This window comes from Ursus maritimus, unplaced genomic scaffold (assembly GCF_017311325.1).
Source record: "Ursus maritimus isolate PB19 unplaced genomic scaffold, ASM1731132v1 scaffold_7, whole genome shotgun sequence".
Lineage (NCBI taxonomy): Eukaryota > Metazoa > Chordata > Mammalia > Carnivora > Ursidae > Ursus > Ursus maritimus.
The window spans coordinates 71,802,827-71,815,794 of record NW_024426885.1 but is presented as its reverse complement, the minus strand read 5'-3'; the positions used below and the strand labels follow the sequence as shown (position 1 = coordinate 71,815,794).

At 37.1% G+C, this 12,968-nt stretch overlaps 1 protein-coding gene across 1 annotated transcript in view; it reads left to right on the top strand.

Annotated features, from left to right (window-relative positions):
* LYST (lysosomal trafficking regulator) overlaps positions 1-12,968 on the top strand; it is a 187,660-nt gene that overhangs the window by 29,680 nt on the left and 145,012 nt on the right. The window contains exon 3 of the mRNA XM_040624366.1: positions 3,585-3,783. Within this exon, the coding sequence (XP_040480300.1) occupies positions 3,592-3,783 (192 nt within the window). The 5' untranslated portion in view covers positions 3,585-3,591. The remainder of the gene's footprint in view (positions 1-3,584; positions 3,784-12,968) is intronic.

The window sequence follows — 12,968 nt, the reverse complement described above, 5'->3', positions numbered from 1 at the left end:
TATAGTATACTATTTATATACATTTTTAAAATAGTTAAAATAATACTGAATATCTTTATGGCTATAAACATGTAAAAAAATTATAAAAACATGTTTAGAAATGATAAACATCAACTAAAGAGAGGAAGAAGTGGGGTGGGGTGTGGCTTTCCTGTACTGGAAGGTTTGATTTCTTTGTGGACACACACACACACACACACACACGCACAAACTGATCTCAACATAGTATAATGTAAATATTTGCTAAATCTGAGTATTGCCTATAACCACATGTTATATGTTCTTTGCACTTTTCGGGGTATTTGAAATATTTTTAAAAATCTTTTAAAAATACCATGCAATCGTCTTTTCAGTTGGCATTCAGAATAGCTGAAAGGCATTCAGTGAAATTCAATATTCTTATTAGATGAGCAGGAAGAAATGAATATTTCTTAATGTGCAAGACAAAAGTGTCCCCCATCACCCCTACCAATGGTGTTCTGTTAGTGCTAGCTAATGCAGTTAGAAGAGTGGAAAGTGTGTGAATATTGGGTAGGAGAATTCAGAATTTTTGTTATTTGTAGATGATAGGGTTTTATATCTGGAAATTTCAAAAAAAATTAATGAGAGTTCAATAAGAAGTTTGGATATATGATTACTGTATCAATATAAATATACTTCCTATTTGCCTCCTACATACCAGTTTTCTGTCCTAATTAGATTATATAATGGAAATGAAATCCCATTCAGAATAACAGCAAAAACTACAAAACACGCTGGAAGAGACCTAACAAGAAAGTGTAAAACCTATTATATGAAGAAGTAACAGCAATTTCTACCACAAGGACGCAGAGGATAAATGTGCAAGTAGTGTAAGGATGTTCATTGCAGCTCTGTTTATGATGATCAAAACTAGGAATAGCCTAAATATTCAATAAGAGATTGGCTGCATAGTTAATAGTACTCTGTATAATGAAAAACATGTTATATATACATGGAGCAGCATGCCAGGAAGAGAGAGTAAGAGAGAGCTCATGTGAAAAGATTTCCAAAATACCTATGTGAATCAAAACAGGTAATAGATATAATACCCTATTTATGTAACTATGTCTATATTTTATGTACATTTAAAAATCAGGAGTAACGTACATTTCTGCATATATTATAATGTTTTTTGCCGACCTGGCATCTTGTGCTTTTAGAAAGTGGGATTGAAATTATTTCCTCAGTGACTGTCATACCTAAATATTCATGTTAATTTTCATTATCTTAATTTCCAGAAAATAAACCCTAATTGTTACCACAATTTTGAAGTTTTTCACATTTTTGATATGCTAAAGTTGCAGTGTGCCTTGTAATGAGTGGTGTCTAGTAAGTGCTGGCAGCTGTCTGCGCTTGGTGAAGGGATTGTTCTTGCCTGCTCGTGAGGGAACTGGGTCATAGCTGTTCATATCAGCACTTGAGTTGAGTTACATGTATTGTCGGTATTCTATCTGATGAGTTTCCGGGTTTAAATGTTTTCGGAAACTTTCTGCTGATCCTGTTTGGTAAGATCAGGAAAGGGGTAGCATTGAAGCTTACAGAATGATGTCAGCATCTTTGGAAGATAATCCCAGGAACAGTAGTGTCACACTCTTAAGAAATGGTGCATGGTGGGTGGTCTTGATGGCCTAGAAGGTAATATTGTATGGAACATTCTAAGTGATAAGAAGGTACTGTGTTATACTTTAATTGGCAGTGTTATTTGTTTTAGTGGTACACTAAATAATTATGTACCTTAAAATCTGTGACAAATTAGGCGAAATAAGTTAATAAAATTGGATAACTATGGACTGAATATAAATAAGTTTTTATATTATGTACATATTATAATATGTAATTAGTTTATATTATTATAAATTATAAATTATTTGATTTATTGAATAATTTTACCTTATGAAAGCTTTATAAAAAGCCAATATTTATATAAGAGAGGGTATTGCTACATTTTGGGATAATGACTAATGTACATTTCATTTTTTATACTTTTTCCTAGTGATCAATAATTTTAAAAATAATGATCTTTGTTATGTTACAGAAGGGATTGTTATTGTAATAATACCTAGAATTCTGATGGGAATCCAGGACTTAAATCATAAGGCCCAAAAATGAACGGGAACCAAAGTAGTATTAGGAATTTCTTTGGTCTCTTCCTTTCATGTTTATCTGCTTCCCTTTGCATCCTAGTGGTTCATTTTCACCCAGATGGCTTCTTCTGAGCCTCAACTACTTCATAATGACTACCACAGGCCCATCTTTCTGTGACTTTTCAGCTCATCAGCTCTGTCCCTTAATTCAGATTCCCATGAGACAGAAGGAGCCTAATTGGCTGGATGCCTCTTTGCAAGCTGCATCATGCAAGTCACATCTCGCGGCCCCATGTTTGTTGGCTGCTCCTGAATCAGCTGTGCTTCGGTTGATTAGGGCTCAAAGGCAGTCCTTGTCCCTTGGCAATAGGCACAGTCCTGTGGTCCACTGCCTTCTCAGCAGGGGCTAGGAGGCGCCCCCCCCCCAAATGGGTGAAGAAGGACTCCACAATATGCATTTTATTTAATTTAATCTCTCCAGGTTAAAACATTTTTAAAGGTTACTGGATGTCTCAAAATTACTTTTAGCCCTAAGATGAAACTGTTTTGAAATTCTTTGGGAATTTTATCGTTCATGATTTTTCCTTTCTAAATAGTTACACATTTTTTTTTCTTTATATCGGTATTTTTCTTCTCTAGCGTCTGCTTTACCTTTTTATTTTCTTTTATCTTAAAATGTCACATTGCCCTTTGATTTAAATGTATAGTAAGAAGTGAAATGGCATAACTTCAGCTTCTAGAATTCTTCTATCTTTATTTACCTGATGATAAATCCTTTTCCCTCCATTAACTGGACCCTGGTTGTTGAGGGGGAGGGTGTATCACTGACTGTCAGTTCCGTCATGTGAAGAACACTTTATATTTTTAAAAGATCCATTCATATTTTTAAACCATGTAGAGGAAGAATATTTTATAAGTAATGGGTTTATTTTTATTCTACAATGAAGCTATTTAAGAAGGTCAGGATTTACTTTAACTGCTACCACTCACTAGTGTATCTTCTATCTAGGTGCTTTCACTTCCTGTTCTTGGTTATGCTCAGGGATTATCAAACCCATGACTTATTTCTGCCATGTAAGAATATTTAAGGAGCACCTAACTAGATCAGAACTATGTCTGAAAATATTATAGGGTTAAGCACCAATGCCCAATAATTTAAAGTCAGTCTTTGGTTAAAAATAAAACAACCTTAGGGGAGCCTGGGTGGCTCAGTCGTTAAGCATCTGCCTTCGGCTCAGGTCATGATCCCATCGTTCTGGGATGGAGCCTTGCATCGGGCTCCCTGCTCAGCAGGAAGCCTGCTTCTTCCTCTCCCACTCCCCCTGCTTGTGTTCCCTCTCTCGCTGCCCCTCTCTCTGTCAAATAAATAAATAAAATCTTTTTAAAAAATTCTAAAAAAATAAAACAACCTTAAAAACGCTTAGTTTTAAACATAAATTTTTATTTCTCTAATCTTTTTTTGTAATATTTATTTGATAGCTCGGTCATGAGCATCGACAGTAACTCATTGGCACGTGAATTTCTGACGGATGTCAACCGGCTTTGCAATGCGGTCATCCAGAGGGTGGAGGCCAGGGAGGAAGAAGAGGAGGAGACACACATGGCTACCCTTGGACAATACCTTGTCCACGGCCGAGGATTTCTGTTACTTACCAAGCTAAATTCTATCATTGATCAGGTAACATTTTCATATCAAATAATTTTTTCACCAATATATTATAGTTGATTACAGATACATAATTTCTGGGTTGCGTAGTTTCTGAGAGTTTCTTTGAGATAAAGCCCTATCTCTCACATCACTCCAACAAAGCAAGTGGCCCCATTTATGAACATACTGTTTATTTGAATACTTTTCAAAATGTCTGAAATGTCTTAGGATTATAAATGGCCTTTTTTCTAAAATGACCTCCTATATATTAAGCTTTTTATCCTAATATCAGTGTGAGATAACTGCGATTATTAGTAGAGACCTAAGATTATGATTCAGAAAAGCAGTTGCACTTTCAATAAATGTCAGATATGTTTTTGAAAGGTTAGCGTAAATTATATTTAGAGAGTTTACTAATTCTGGGGTGAAAGTAGAGAATCCTTAAACCAATAATTATTGGGTTCTTTAGCTTGTATATGTCCAGTTTTTTATACCTCATTGTGTTTGCTCAAAGTATGGTCTGAACATACAGTATTTTGCTGTTTCTTTATTATGGAATTAACAGAACTCTAAAGCTAGTTGGGAAATAGAGATGTCATCCAACCTTCTTTTGTGGATGAAAAACTGAGATGCAGAACATTAAATAACTCAGACAGGCTTAACTTGCAGCCCAAATGTGATTTGTGTCTTTACTTCATTTTAGTAAAAAACAAATATATATTTATGAAAGAAAAAATTTACTGTCTGCTTTCAGGGGACTAATTAATGTAGTTAGATAATATTTCATTTAACTTGAAAAGATAATAAGGTCTCTGTAGCACCAATATGACAGACATTTTTCAACTTACAAATGTTGCTGGCTTTAGTTAGAAACTTAACTACTGTTGAAATTTCTTTGCTATCAAAGCATTTTGTTAATAAATACGTATATTGGGTAAATACAGAGACTAAAATTAAACAATGCCTCTGTTTTCACTATATGCTACAGAACCTAAGAAATAAATATCAGGGAGTATTTGTTCATTGTGGTGTCCACCTGTCATGAAATTTTTCAGAGTACTTTCCAAAATATTATGTATTTTTACTCCTTTTCATGAATGTTATTTATTAAGTGCGTGACTTCATGTAATTTAATTTTTATATTTCGTATGGCTTTTCCATAAATAAATTTTAAAATTAGAAAAAATTATTTGTTAGATCATGTGTAGTGATTTTTATTTCAAAATTTTGATGATTTTATAAGCCTATCATGCTCTGTTCATTTTCTTAACCCACATTAGAACATTTCAGTGCTTTTTCCCTTTTTTTTAGGATACCCTATAAGTAGCATCAGAAATATCAAATACCCAGGAATAAATCTAATAAAATATGTACAGATTTCTGTACATAATTCTATAAAACCTTGTTGAGAGAAACTAAAGACAATCCAAATAAATGCAGGACTACATAATTTTCATGTATTGGAAAAATCAATATTTGTAAGGATACTTGTTTTCTCTAAATTGATGTATAGATTCCAGTGCAATCCTAATCAAAATCTCAGTAGGTTTTTTAATGAAAGCTGTAGATGTTAAGATATAACCCGTATATCATAGAATTCACCCATTCCATATGTACAACTCAGTGGTTTTTAGCATAATCACAGATATGTGTAGCTGTCACATAGTCCATTGTAGAACATTTTCATCACCTCAGACAGGGACCTGGCACCTTTTAACTGTCACTCACTCTCCTATCCTTCTCATCGCCCTCAGCCCTAAGCAAACACTAATCTACTTTCTGTTTTATAGGTTGTATGCTTTCTCTTTTAAGTCATGAAATATCTTTTAAAGTATTCTTAAATGACTGAAATCATTCAAGTCATAATTACAACAGTATTTTTTCCTAGGGTAGTATCTTGTGTTCCCTCTTCCCCAGTCATTCACTTTTGGAATATCTGTAGCAATGATAGTAGGAACAGTAGAAGTAGAGAGCAAATAGATAGCCATTTAAAAAATAGGGCTAATCTTGGGGCGCCTGGGTGGCGCAGTTGTTAAGCGTCTGCCTTCGGCTCAGGGCGTGATCCCAGCGTTCTGGGATCGAGCCCCACATCAGGCTCCTCTGCTAGGAGCCTGCTTCTTCCTCTCCCACTCCCCCTGCTTGTGTTCCCTCTCTCGCTGGCTGTCTTTGTCAAATAAATAAATAAAATCTTAAAAAAAAAAAAATAGGGCTAATCAACATTTAACTAGTTAAACCAGGAATGGAGAATGATAATTTGGATCTTTAAGGGGAATTTAATTGTGCAACTTTAATCACTTAGGGTCAAATCAAAACAGTAGATTCAAAGCTGTGCATTTCAGGAGGAACTTCAGCTTTATATCTGCTTCTCATGAATAGGAGCACTTCTTGGGTACTCTGAGCAAGAGACAAATGAAGCTCCTACCCTTCCACTTTTGTGCAAGGACTTTATTAATAGATATTTGGTATAAATAATTAAACAGACTTTTTATTGCTATATAATTTACATGTAGTGAATGTGCAAATGTAAAGTGTATAGTTAAATGAGTAAATACAAACACCTGTGTAACCACAGCCTATATCAAAGTTTAGAACATTTGCACCACTCTAGAAAAAGGTTTTGATGCCCCTTTTCAGGCAGCCTCTCCTTCCCCCACTGCAGCACAACCACAATTCTAATTTCTAACATCTAAGTGTAGTGTTGCTTGTCCTAGGACTTCATATAAATGGAATCATGTGGTATGTACTCTTGTGTCCCAGAGCTCTATCCGTTATGCGAAATCAGTAACTCACCACGTTTTGTTTCTGATCGGCATTTTGTTGTATGGATATACCACAGTTTGTTTGACCATTCACCTGTTGTTTAACCACTTGGCTTTTGTTTCCATTCGGCTATTATAAATAAAGCTGCTGTGAACATTCTTAAAAAAGCCTTTGCGTGAATATATTTTCATTTTTTCTGGGTGAATATCTAGGCATACAATTGCTGTGTCAAAAGGTAGGTGTTTATAAGAAAGTGCCAAACTCTTTTTTCAAAGTGGTTGTGCCACTTCACATTCTCACCAGCAATGTATGAGAACTCTAGTTGTTCTTCATCCTCTCTGATATTTGACATTGCCAGCCTTTTTAATATTAGCTGTCCTAAGTGAATTTGAAGTAGTATGTCATTGTGATTTTAATTTGCATTTCTCTAAAAACTCATAATGCTGAGCACTAGTTCATGTGTTCATTGGCGATTGTACATCCTCTTTTATGAATGTCTATTTAAGTTTTGTGCCCATTTTAAAAGTCAGGTTGTTTGCTTAGTATCCAGTTGCAGTTTTTTTTTTTTTTTTTTTTTTTTAGTGTATTCTGGATACAAGTCTTTGTTGGATTGCAAATATGTTCTTTGTGGCTTGCCTTTTCATTACTTAACAATGCCTTTAGAACAGCAATTTTTTTGTGTAAATAGTGTGTATTGTGTCCTAAGAAATCCTTATCTTGCATCCCAAAGTTGCAAAGATACTCTCCTATGTTTTTTTTTTCTCTAGAAGCTTTTTAATTAGTATTTTTATTTTAGGTCTGCGATCCATGTTGAGTTAATGTTTGTGTACAGCGTGAGGCCGGAGCTACCGTTCCTTTTTCCCCCTCGTCCCTGTGCAGTTACCCAGTCGTTCCAGCTACATTTCTTCCTGAGACTCAGCCCTTTCCCCCCTGAGTAACCTTGGCGCCTTTGTGGAAAATCAATTCGCCATATACTTGGGATTTATTTCTAGACTCTTCTCTTCCACTATCTATCATCTGTTTGGGTTACTCTGGCCTTTATAGTGTGTCCAGAAATTAGATGTGTAAGTTCTTCAATGTGTTCTTCATTTTCAAGAATGTTTGACTATTCTAAGTCCTTTGCATTTCCATATAAATTTTAGAAGGAGCTTATTATTTCTGTAGAAATGCTTGCTAGGATTTCAGTTGTGATGGCATTGAATCCAGAAATCAATTTGGAGAAAATTAACAACAATGATGAGTTTCTCAGTCTATCGGCATGGTGTAAATATCTGTTGAGTCTTCTCTAATTTCTCTGCCATATTTTTTTAATTTTCAGTGTAGAAGTCTTGTATATTTTTGGTTAAATTTATTCTGAATATTTTATTATTTTTGATGCTATCATACGTGGCATTTAAAGTTTTTATTTTCTGCCATTTTTTGCTCATAGAAATATAACTGATTTTTGTGCATTGACCTTGCATCCTGTGCCTTTGCTGAATTCATTTATTTATACTTATTTTGAAATTTTTCTGCAGATTCCCTAGGGTTTTCTGTGTACACAATCAAATCATCTGTGAATAATAATTTTACTTCTCTTCCAATTTGTGTACTTTTTAATTCATTTTCTTGCCGTTTGCATTGGCTTTTAGTATAAAGGTAGGTGGAAGTGATGAGAGTGAACATCCTGCCTAGAGTCTGACCTTAGAGAGAAATCATTCAGTATTTCCATTAACCATGATGTTAGCTCTGGATTTTTCTTAGCTGCCTTTTATCAGAATAAGGGAGTTCTCGTCTATTCCCAACCTGTTAGGATTTTTATCCTGAATGGATATCGGATTTTGTCAAATGCCTTTGCTGAATCTACTGAGACTATCTTTTTTTTTTTTTATTCTGTTAATGTGGGTGAATTACACTGATGGTTTCTAAATGTTGAAACAGTCATTTGCATTCCTGGGATAAACCTCATTTGGTCATGATTTATTATATACAGACATGTTAATCTGTTTTTTCTTCAGTAAAAGATAGCTCGGGGCGCCTGGGTAGCGCAGTCGTTAAGCGTCTGCCTTCGACTCAGGGCGTGATCCTGGCGATCTGGGATCGAGCCCCACGTCAGGCTCCTCCGCTATGAGCCTGCTTCTTCCTCTCCCACTCCCCCTGCTGTGTTCCCTCTCTCGCTGGCTGTCTCTATTGCTGTCAAATAAATAAATAAAATCTTTAAAAAAAAAAAGAAAAAGAAAAAGATAGCTCTCCTTAAATAGCAAAAATATGTTCTTTTCAATGGTTAAAGATGCCATGGTTGAAGTTTTTTTTTTTTTTTTTTAAGATTTTATTTATTTATTTAACACAGATAGAGACAGCAGCCAGCGAGAGAGGGAACACAAGCAGGGGGAGTGGGAGAGGAAGAAGCAGGCTCATAGCAGAAGAGCCTGATGTGGGGCTCAATCCCATAACGCCGGGATCACGCCCTGAGCCGAAGGCAGACGCTTAACCGCTGTGCCACCCAGGCGCCCCCATGGTTGAAGTTTTATGCAGGCCTCTACAGGTTTTTTGAAAGAAAGTTTGTCCAACCGAAAAAGGAAGAGTTATCTTAGATTTTAATCTTGGCACCAGTATTCAATGAGATGGGTGACATCAGTTTGTGACCTAACTGCTTCAGATCTCCGTATCCTCATCAGGAACAATTTAAATATGTTAAGTTGGATAACTTAAAAGATCTCTTCCAACTTAAAAAGTATTTGTTTTCATATATCAATTGATAATAATAGTTTCTGATTTTTTTCTATACCCTGGTTATAAATATATACAGCTTAATTCTGATGTAATAGAAAATCACAATAATTTATTACCAACACAAGTGTGATAAATACTACTTTTTAAAACTTCAATATATAAATTTCCATATCTGTTCACACTTTATGAATGCTCTATAAAGTTGTTACTTATTTTTAAATGGACTAATGGCAGGCAGTACTTGGCCTCTGCAACCCTCTCCAAGGGCCACACAGCCAACCCTTTACCTAGATTTATTTTTTTGTTATTATTATGTTCAGTTAGCCAACATACAGTACATCATTAGTTTTTGATGGAGTGTTCAATGATTCATTAGTTACATATAACACCGGTGCCCATCACCTGGTTACCCCATCCCCACATCCACCTCCCTTCTGTAACCCTGTTTGTTTCCCAGAGTCCAGAGTCTCTCATGGTTTGTCTCCCTCTCTGAATTCTTTCCATTCTGTTTTCCCTTCCTTCCCTATGGTCCTCTGCGCTCTTCCTTATATTCCCCAAATTGTAGCAGCTACTGTCCTAGGAAAGGAAATGGTCCTGGCAAGCGCTATCTTTAAAGGCTCCCAAGTTTTAGTGGTTGCTGTGCCTGTGAAAATCCCTTCAACCTCTAAATGCCAGGATTCTGAGGGGCCATCTCTGCTCTTGTCCAGGGTCCCAACACTGAAGTGTCCTCCGAGCAAGGGGCATCTGGGTGTGTCTCAGAGCAGCCAGAGCAATGTGGCTGGCCCTCCTCGCTTCTCTCACCTATAGTAGACTGACTAGCCTGCCAGACTTCCCACTGAACGAGGAGTGAGTCTGTTTCATTTAAACACAGGAAATGAAAGAACAATCACAACTCCCAGCTATGGTAGAAAGAGGATTTTAATAAAAGTATAGCTTTTGCTATTTATGACCAAAAAAAAAGTTGTTACTTATTTTGCTGAGTAAAATATGAAGTTTCGCTGGAAAAGGTTATATATTTATCAACAAAACATTATTTAAAAATTATAGTAGGCTTCTTTTTCAGTTGTTTTCTGTGTAAAGAGAGTACTTTTTTCTTCCTACAGTTTTGTAGTATTGTCACTTTAATATATAGTACTACATAAATGACCTACCATTGTAATATATATAATAAGTATAATAGGAAAATATCAGACCTTTAGAAATACGCTACACAGTTCATTCCCTGGTTTATTCAGCGGACCATGAAGTATCTACTAAATGCCAGCACCTCTGCTAGATACAGAGATAGAAGAACAGAGACTGTCCTTACTAGAAGCTCTTAGCTTTTGAAGAGACAGACAGATTGATAAAAGGCACTAATGACAGAACAGTGTGAAAGTATTTGGGGAGTGCAAAGGAGAGGGCCATGAGGAAATGGTTCTTAGAGAAATTGCCATCTCTAAGTAGGAATTAGTGATGTAGAAAAGGAGGAAGCATTGGACCAGGGGAACTGCAAATGTGGACCTTGGAGGCTAGAGAAGGAAGACCATTCAGTGACCTAACAGGAGTTTAGTGGGTTAGAGCAAAGGCTGTATGTGCGGTTTGGGCGGTGAGAGGACTGAAAGGCAGAGGCTATGTGGTGGCAAGCCCCATGTACCATATTAAGGAGGCGTAAAACATTGGGGAGGTTTTTGTCTGTTTCGTTTTGTTTTTTACATGGAGGAGGCTTTGAAGCAAGAAAATAGGCAATGAAAATTATTCTTCAGATTTGACAAGTCATTGGTAATATTATCAGCGAGAATTATTTCAGTAGGAAAATAATGCAGACTTCTAAAATAAGTGAACTTTAATTTACTACTTTAGTCTGCAGATTCTGTTTACACACATGCCAAGATCTACCTGTTCATGATTAGTTTGGCAGGAATGAGGGAGTAGGGGGGATGCTGGTATTCCTACTTCTTGGCATAGTGAGAGTATCCGCTTGACCACTAGACGGTGCTGCTACCCACAGAGAGCAGGTAATCTGGTGAGTTATCTCCCTTCACTCCCAGGCTAGTAGATCCGAGCAATGAGTATATCAGGTGATTGCTTGTGTAACAGACCACGTTCCAAAAACTAAGTGGCATAAAACAGCAAGGATTCCTTTGCTCGTGTGTCTGTGAGTTGGCAGCTCAGGTAGACCTAGCTGGGATCACGGCCTCCACTTCTTGTGGTGTCAGCTGGGCTGACCTCTGAATGTGCAGTCTGTTGGCAGAAGACAGGGCTGTTGGAGGGGGCCATTGACCAGGCTGCCTCAGTTCTCATCCACATGGCTTCTCCGATTTCAGTAGGTGAGGCTCAGCTTCTTTCCATGGTTTTGTGGAAGCATGATTCCAAGAGGGGAGCACAGAAGCTGCAAGATGTCACATAACATCACTTCTGCCACATTCTGTTGGTCAAAGCAAGTCATAAGGCCAGCACAGAATGAAAGAATGGGAGCATAGACTCCATCATTTCAGGAGAAGATAATTTGTGGCCATATTTGATCCACCATCATCTCCTCTCTGGCCACAGTTATTAGCATTCCTCCCACACTCCTTCTCCCACAAGACTCTCAAAGTATCGTCCCTTCATGGCATCAGGCTTGAAGTTCCTGATCTCATGATATGTATCAGTTCTGGATGCAGATGAGGCTTCCAGGTGCAGTGCTTTGGTTACAACTCTTCTTGATTGAGAGACCTGTCAACACAAAAGTCACACTCACCCGTATACAGTGATGAGTAGGGACAAGTTAACCACACTAGATACTTGTATTCGAAAAGGAGAGTGACCAGAGACACGTAGTAGTCACTGATCCACTGAGCTCCTGGCAAGCATGACCCCATTCTTGGGGAAGGGGATGTTCTCTTCTGTGGGAGTGCTTCCCTAATCCGTGGTTCTCCAGGGCTCTGGGCTCCATCCTCCAAGGCATCTTCTCTTTTCCATAAGAGACGGCTTATAATGTGCAGCTTTCTTACCCTGCTTCACACCTGGAGAAAAGTGGGGTCCCAGTGGTCTCTATTCATTTTGAATTGTCTCTGTTCCTTTTAGTCCAAGCTATTGGTATTTTTTGATAATACACCTTTCTTTAAAAATGTTATGGGTTTCCTCTGAATTTTAATGGAGTACACCGCATTCCCCAAAAGCCCCATCTGTGATTGCTTTTGAAACAGACCTCTCTACTTCAGGCATGTAAAGCTTGTGTGGAATAATGCCCACAAAATTCTTAGTAGTACTTTTGTCTAGCTGGTGGGATTTACGAGGTACCACCTGAAGTCTTTCTGGAGTCCTAACAAAGAGTAATACAGCCAGTTTATAACCCTGCTTTGCTGGGAGGGGAGGAGGAAATGCAACAGGGACTCTTTGGGCAAACTGGGGCCTGCAGACCCAAATCCTGCTGCCAGTGATGTGTTTCTGGACAGCACACAAGCTAAGCATAGTTTTTGCATTTTTAAAGGGTTGTTAAAAGAAACAGAAGAATGTACAGCTGAGGCCATATATGATTCAAAAAGGCAAAGATGTTTACTCTCTGGCTGTTTACAAAAAAAATTGTCACGCCTGTTATAATTCAAGAAGAACTATGAGTATAATGTTTGACATCAATGGGGAAAAGCAGTACAGGTAGCTCTCTGAGACATCAAAAGCATTTGATGAAATTAATCCATTCTTAACAAAAACTCAAAAAATAGATTAAGAGTAGAGGGTGCCATATACAAAGAGTAGAAAAATCAATAATATTTTTTAGG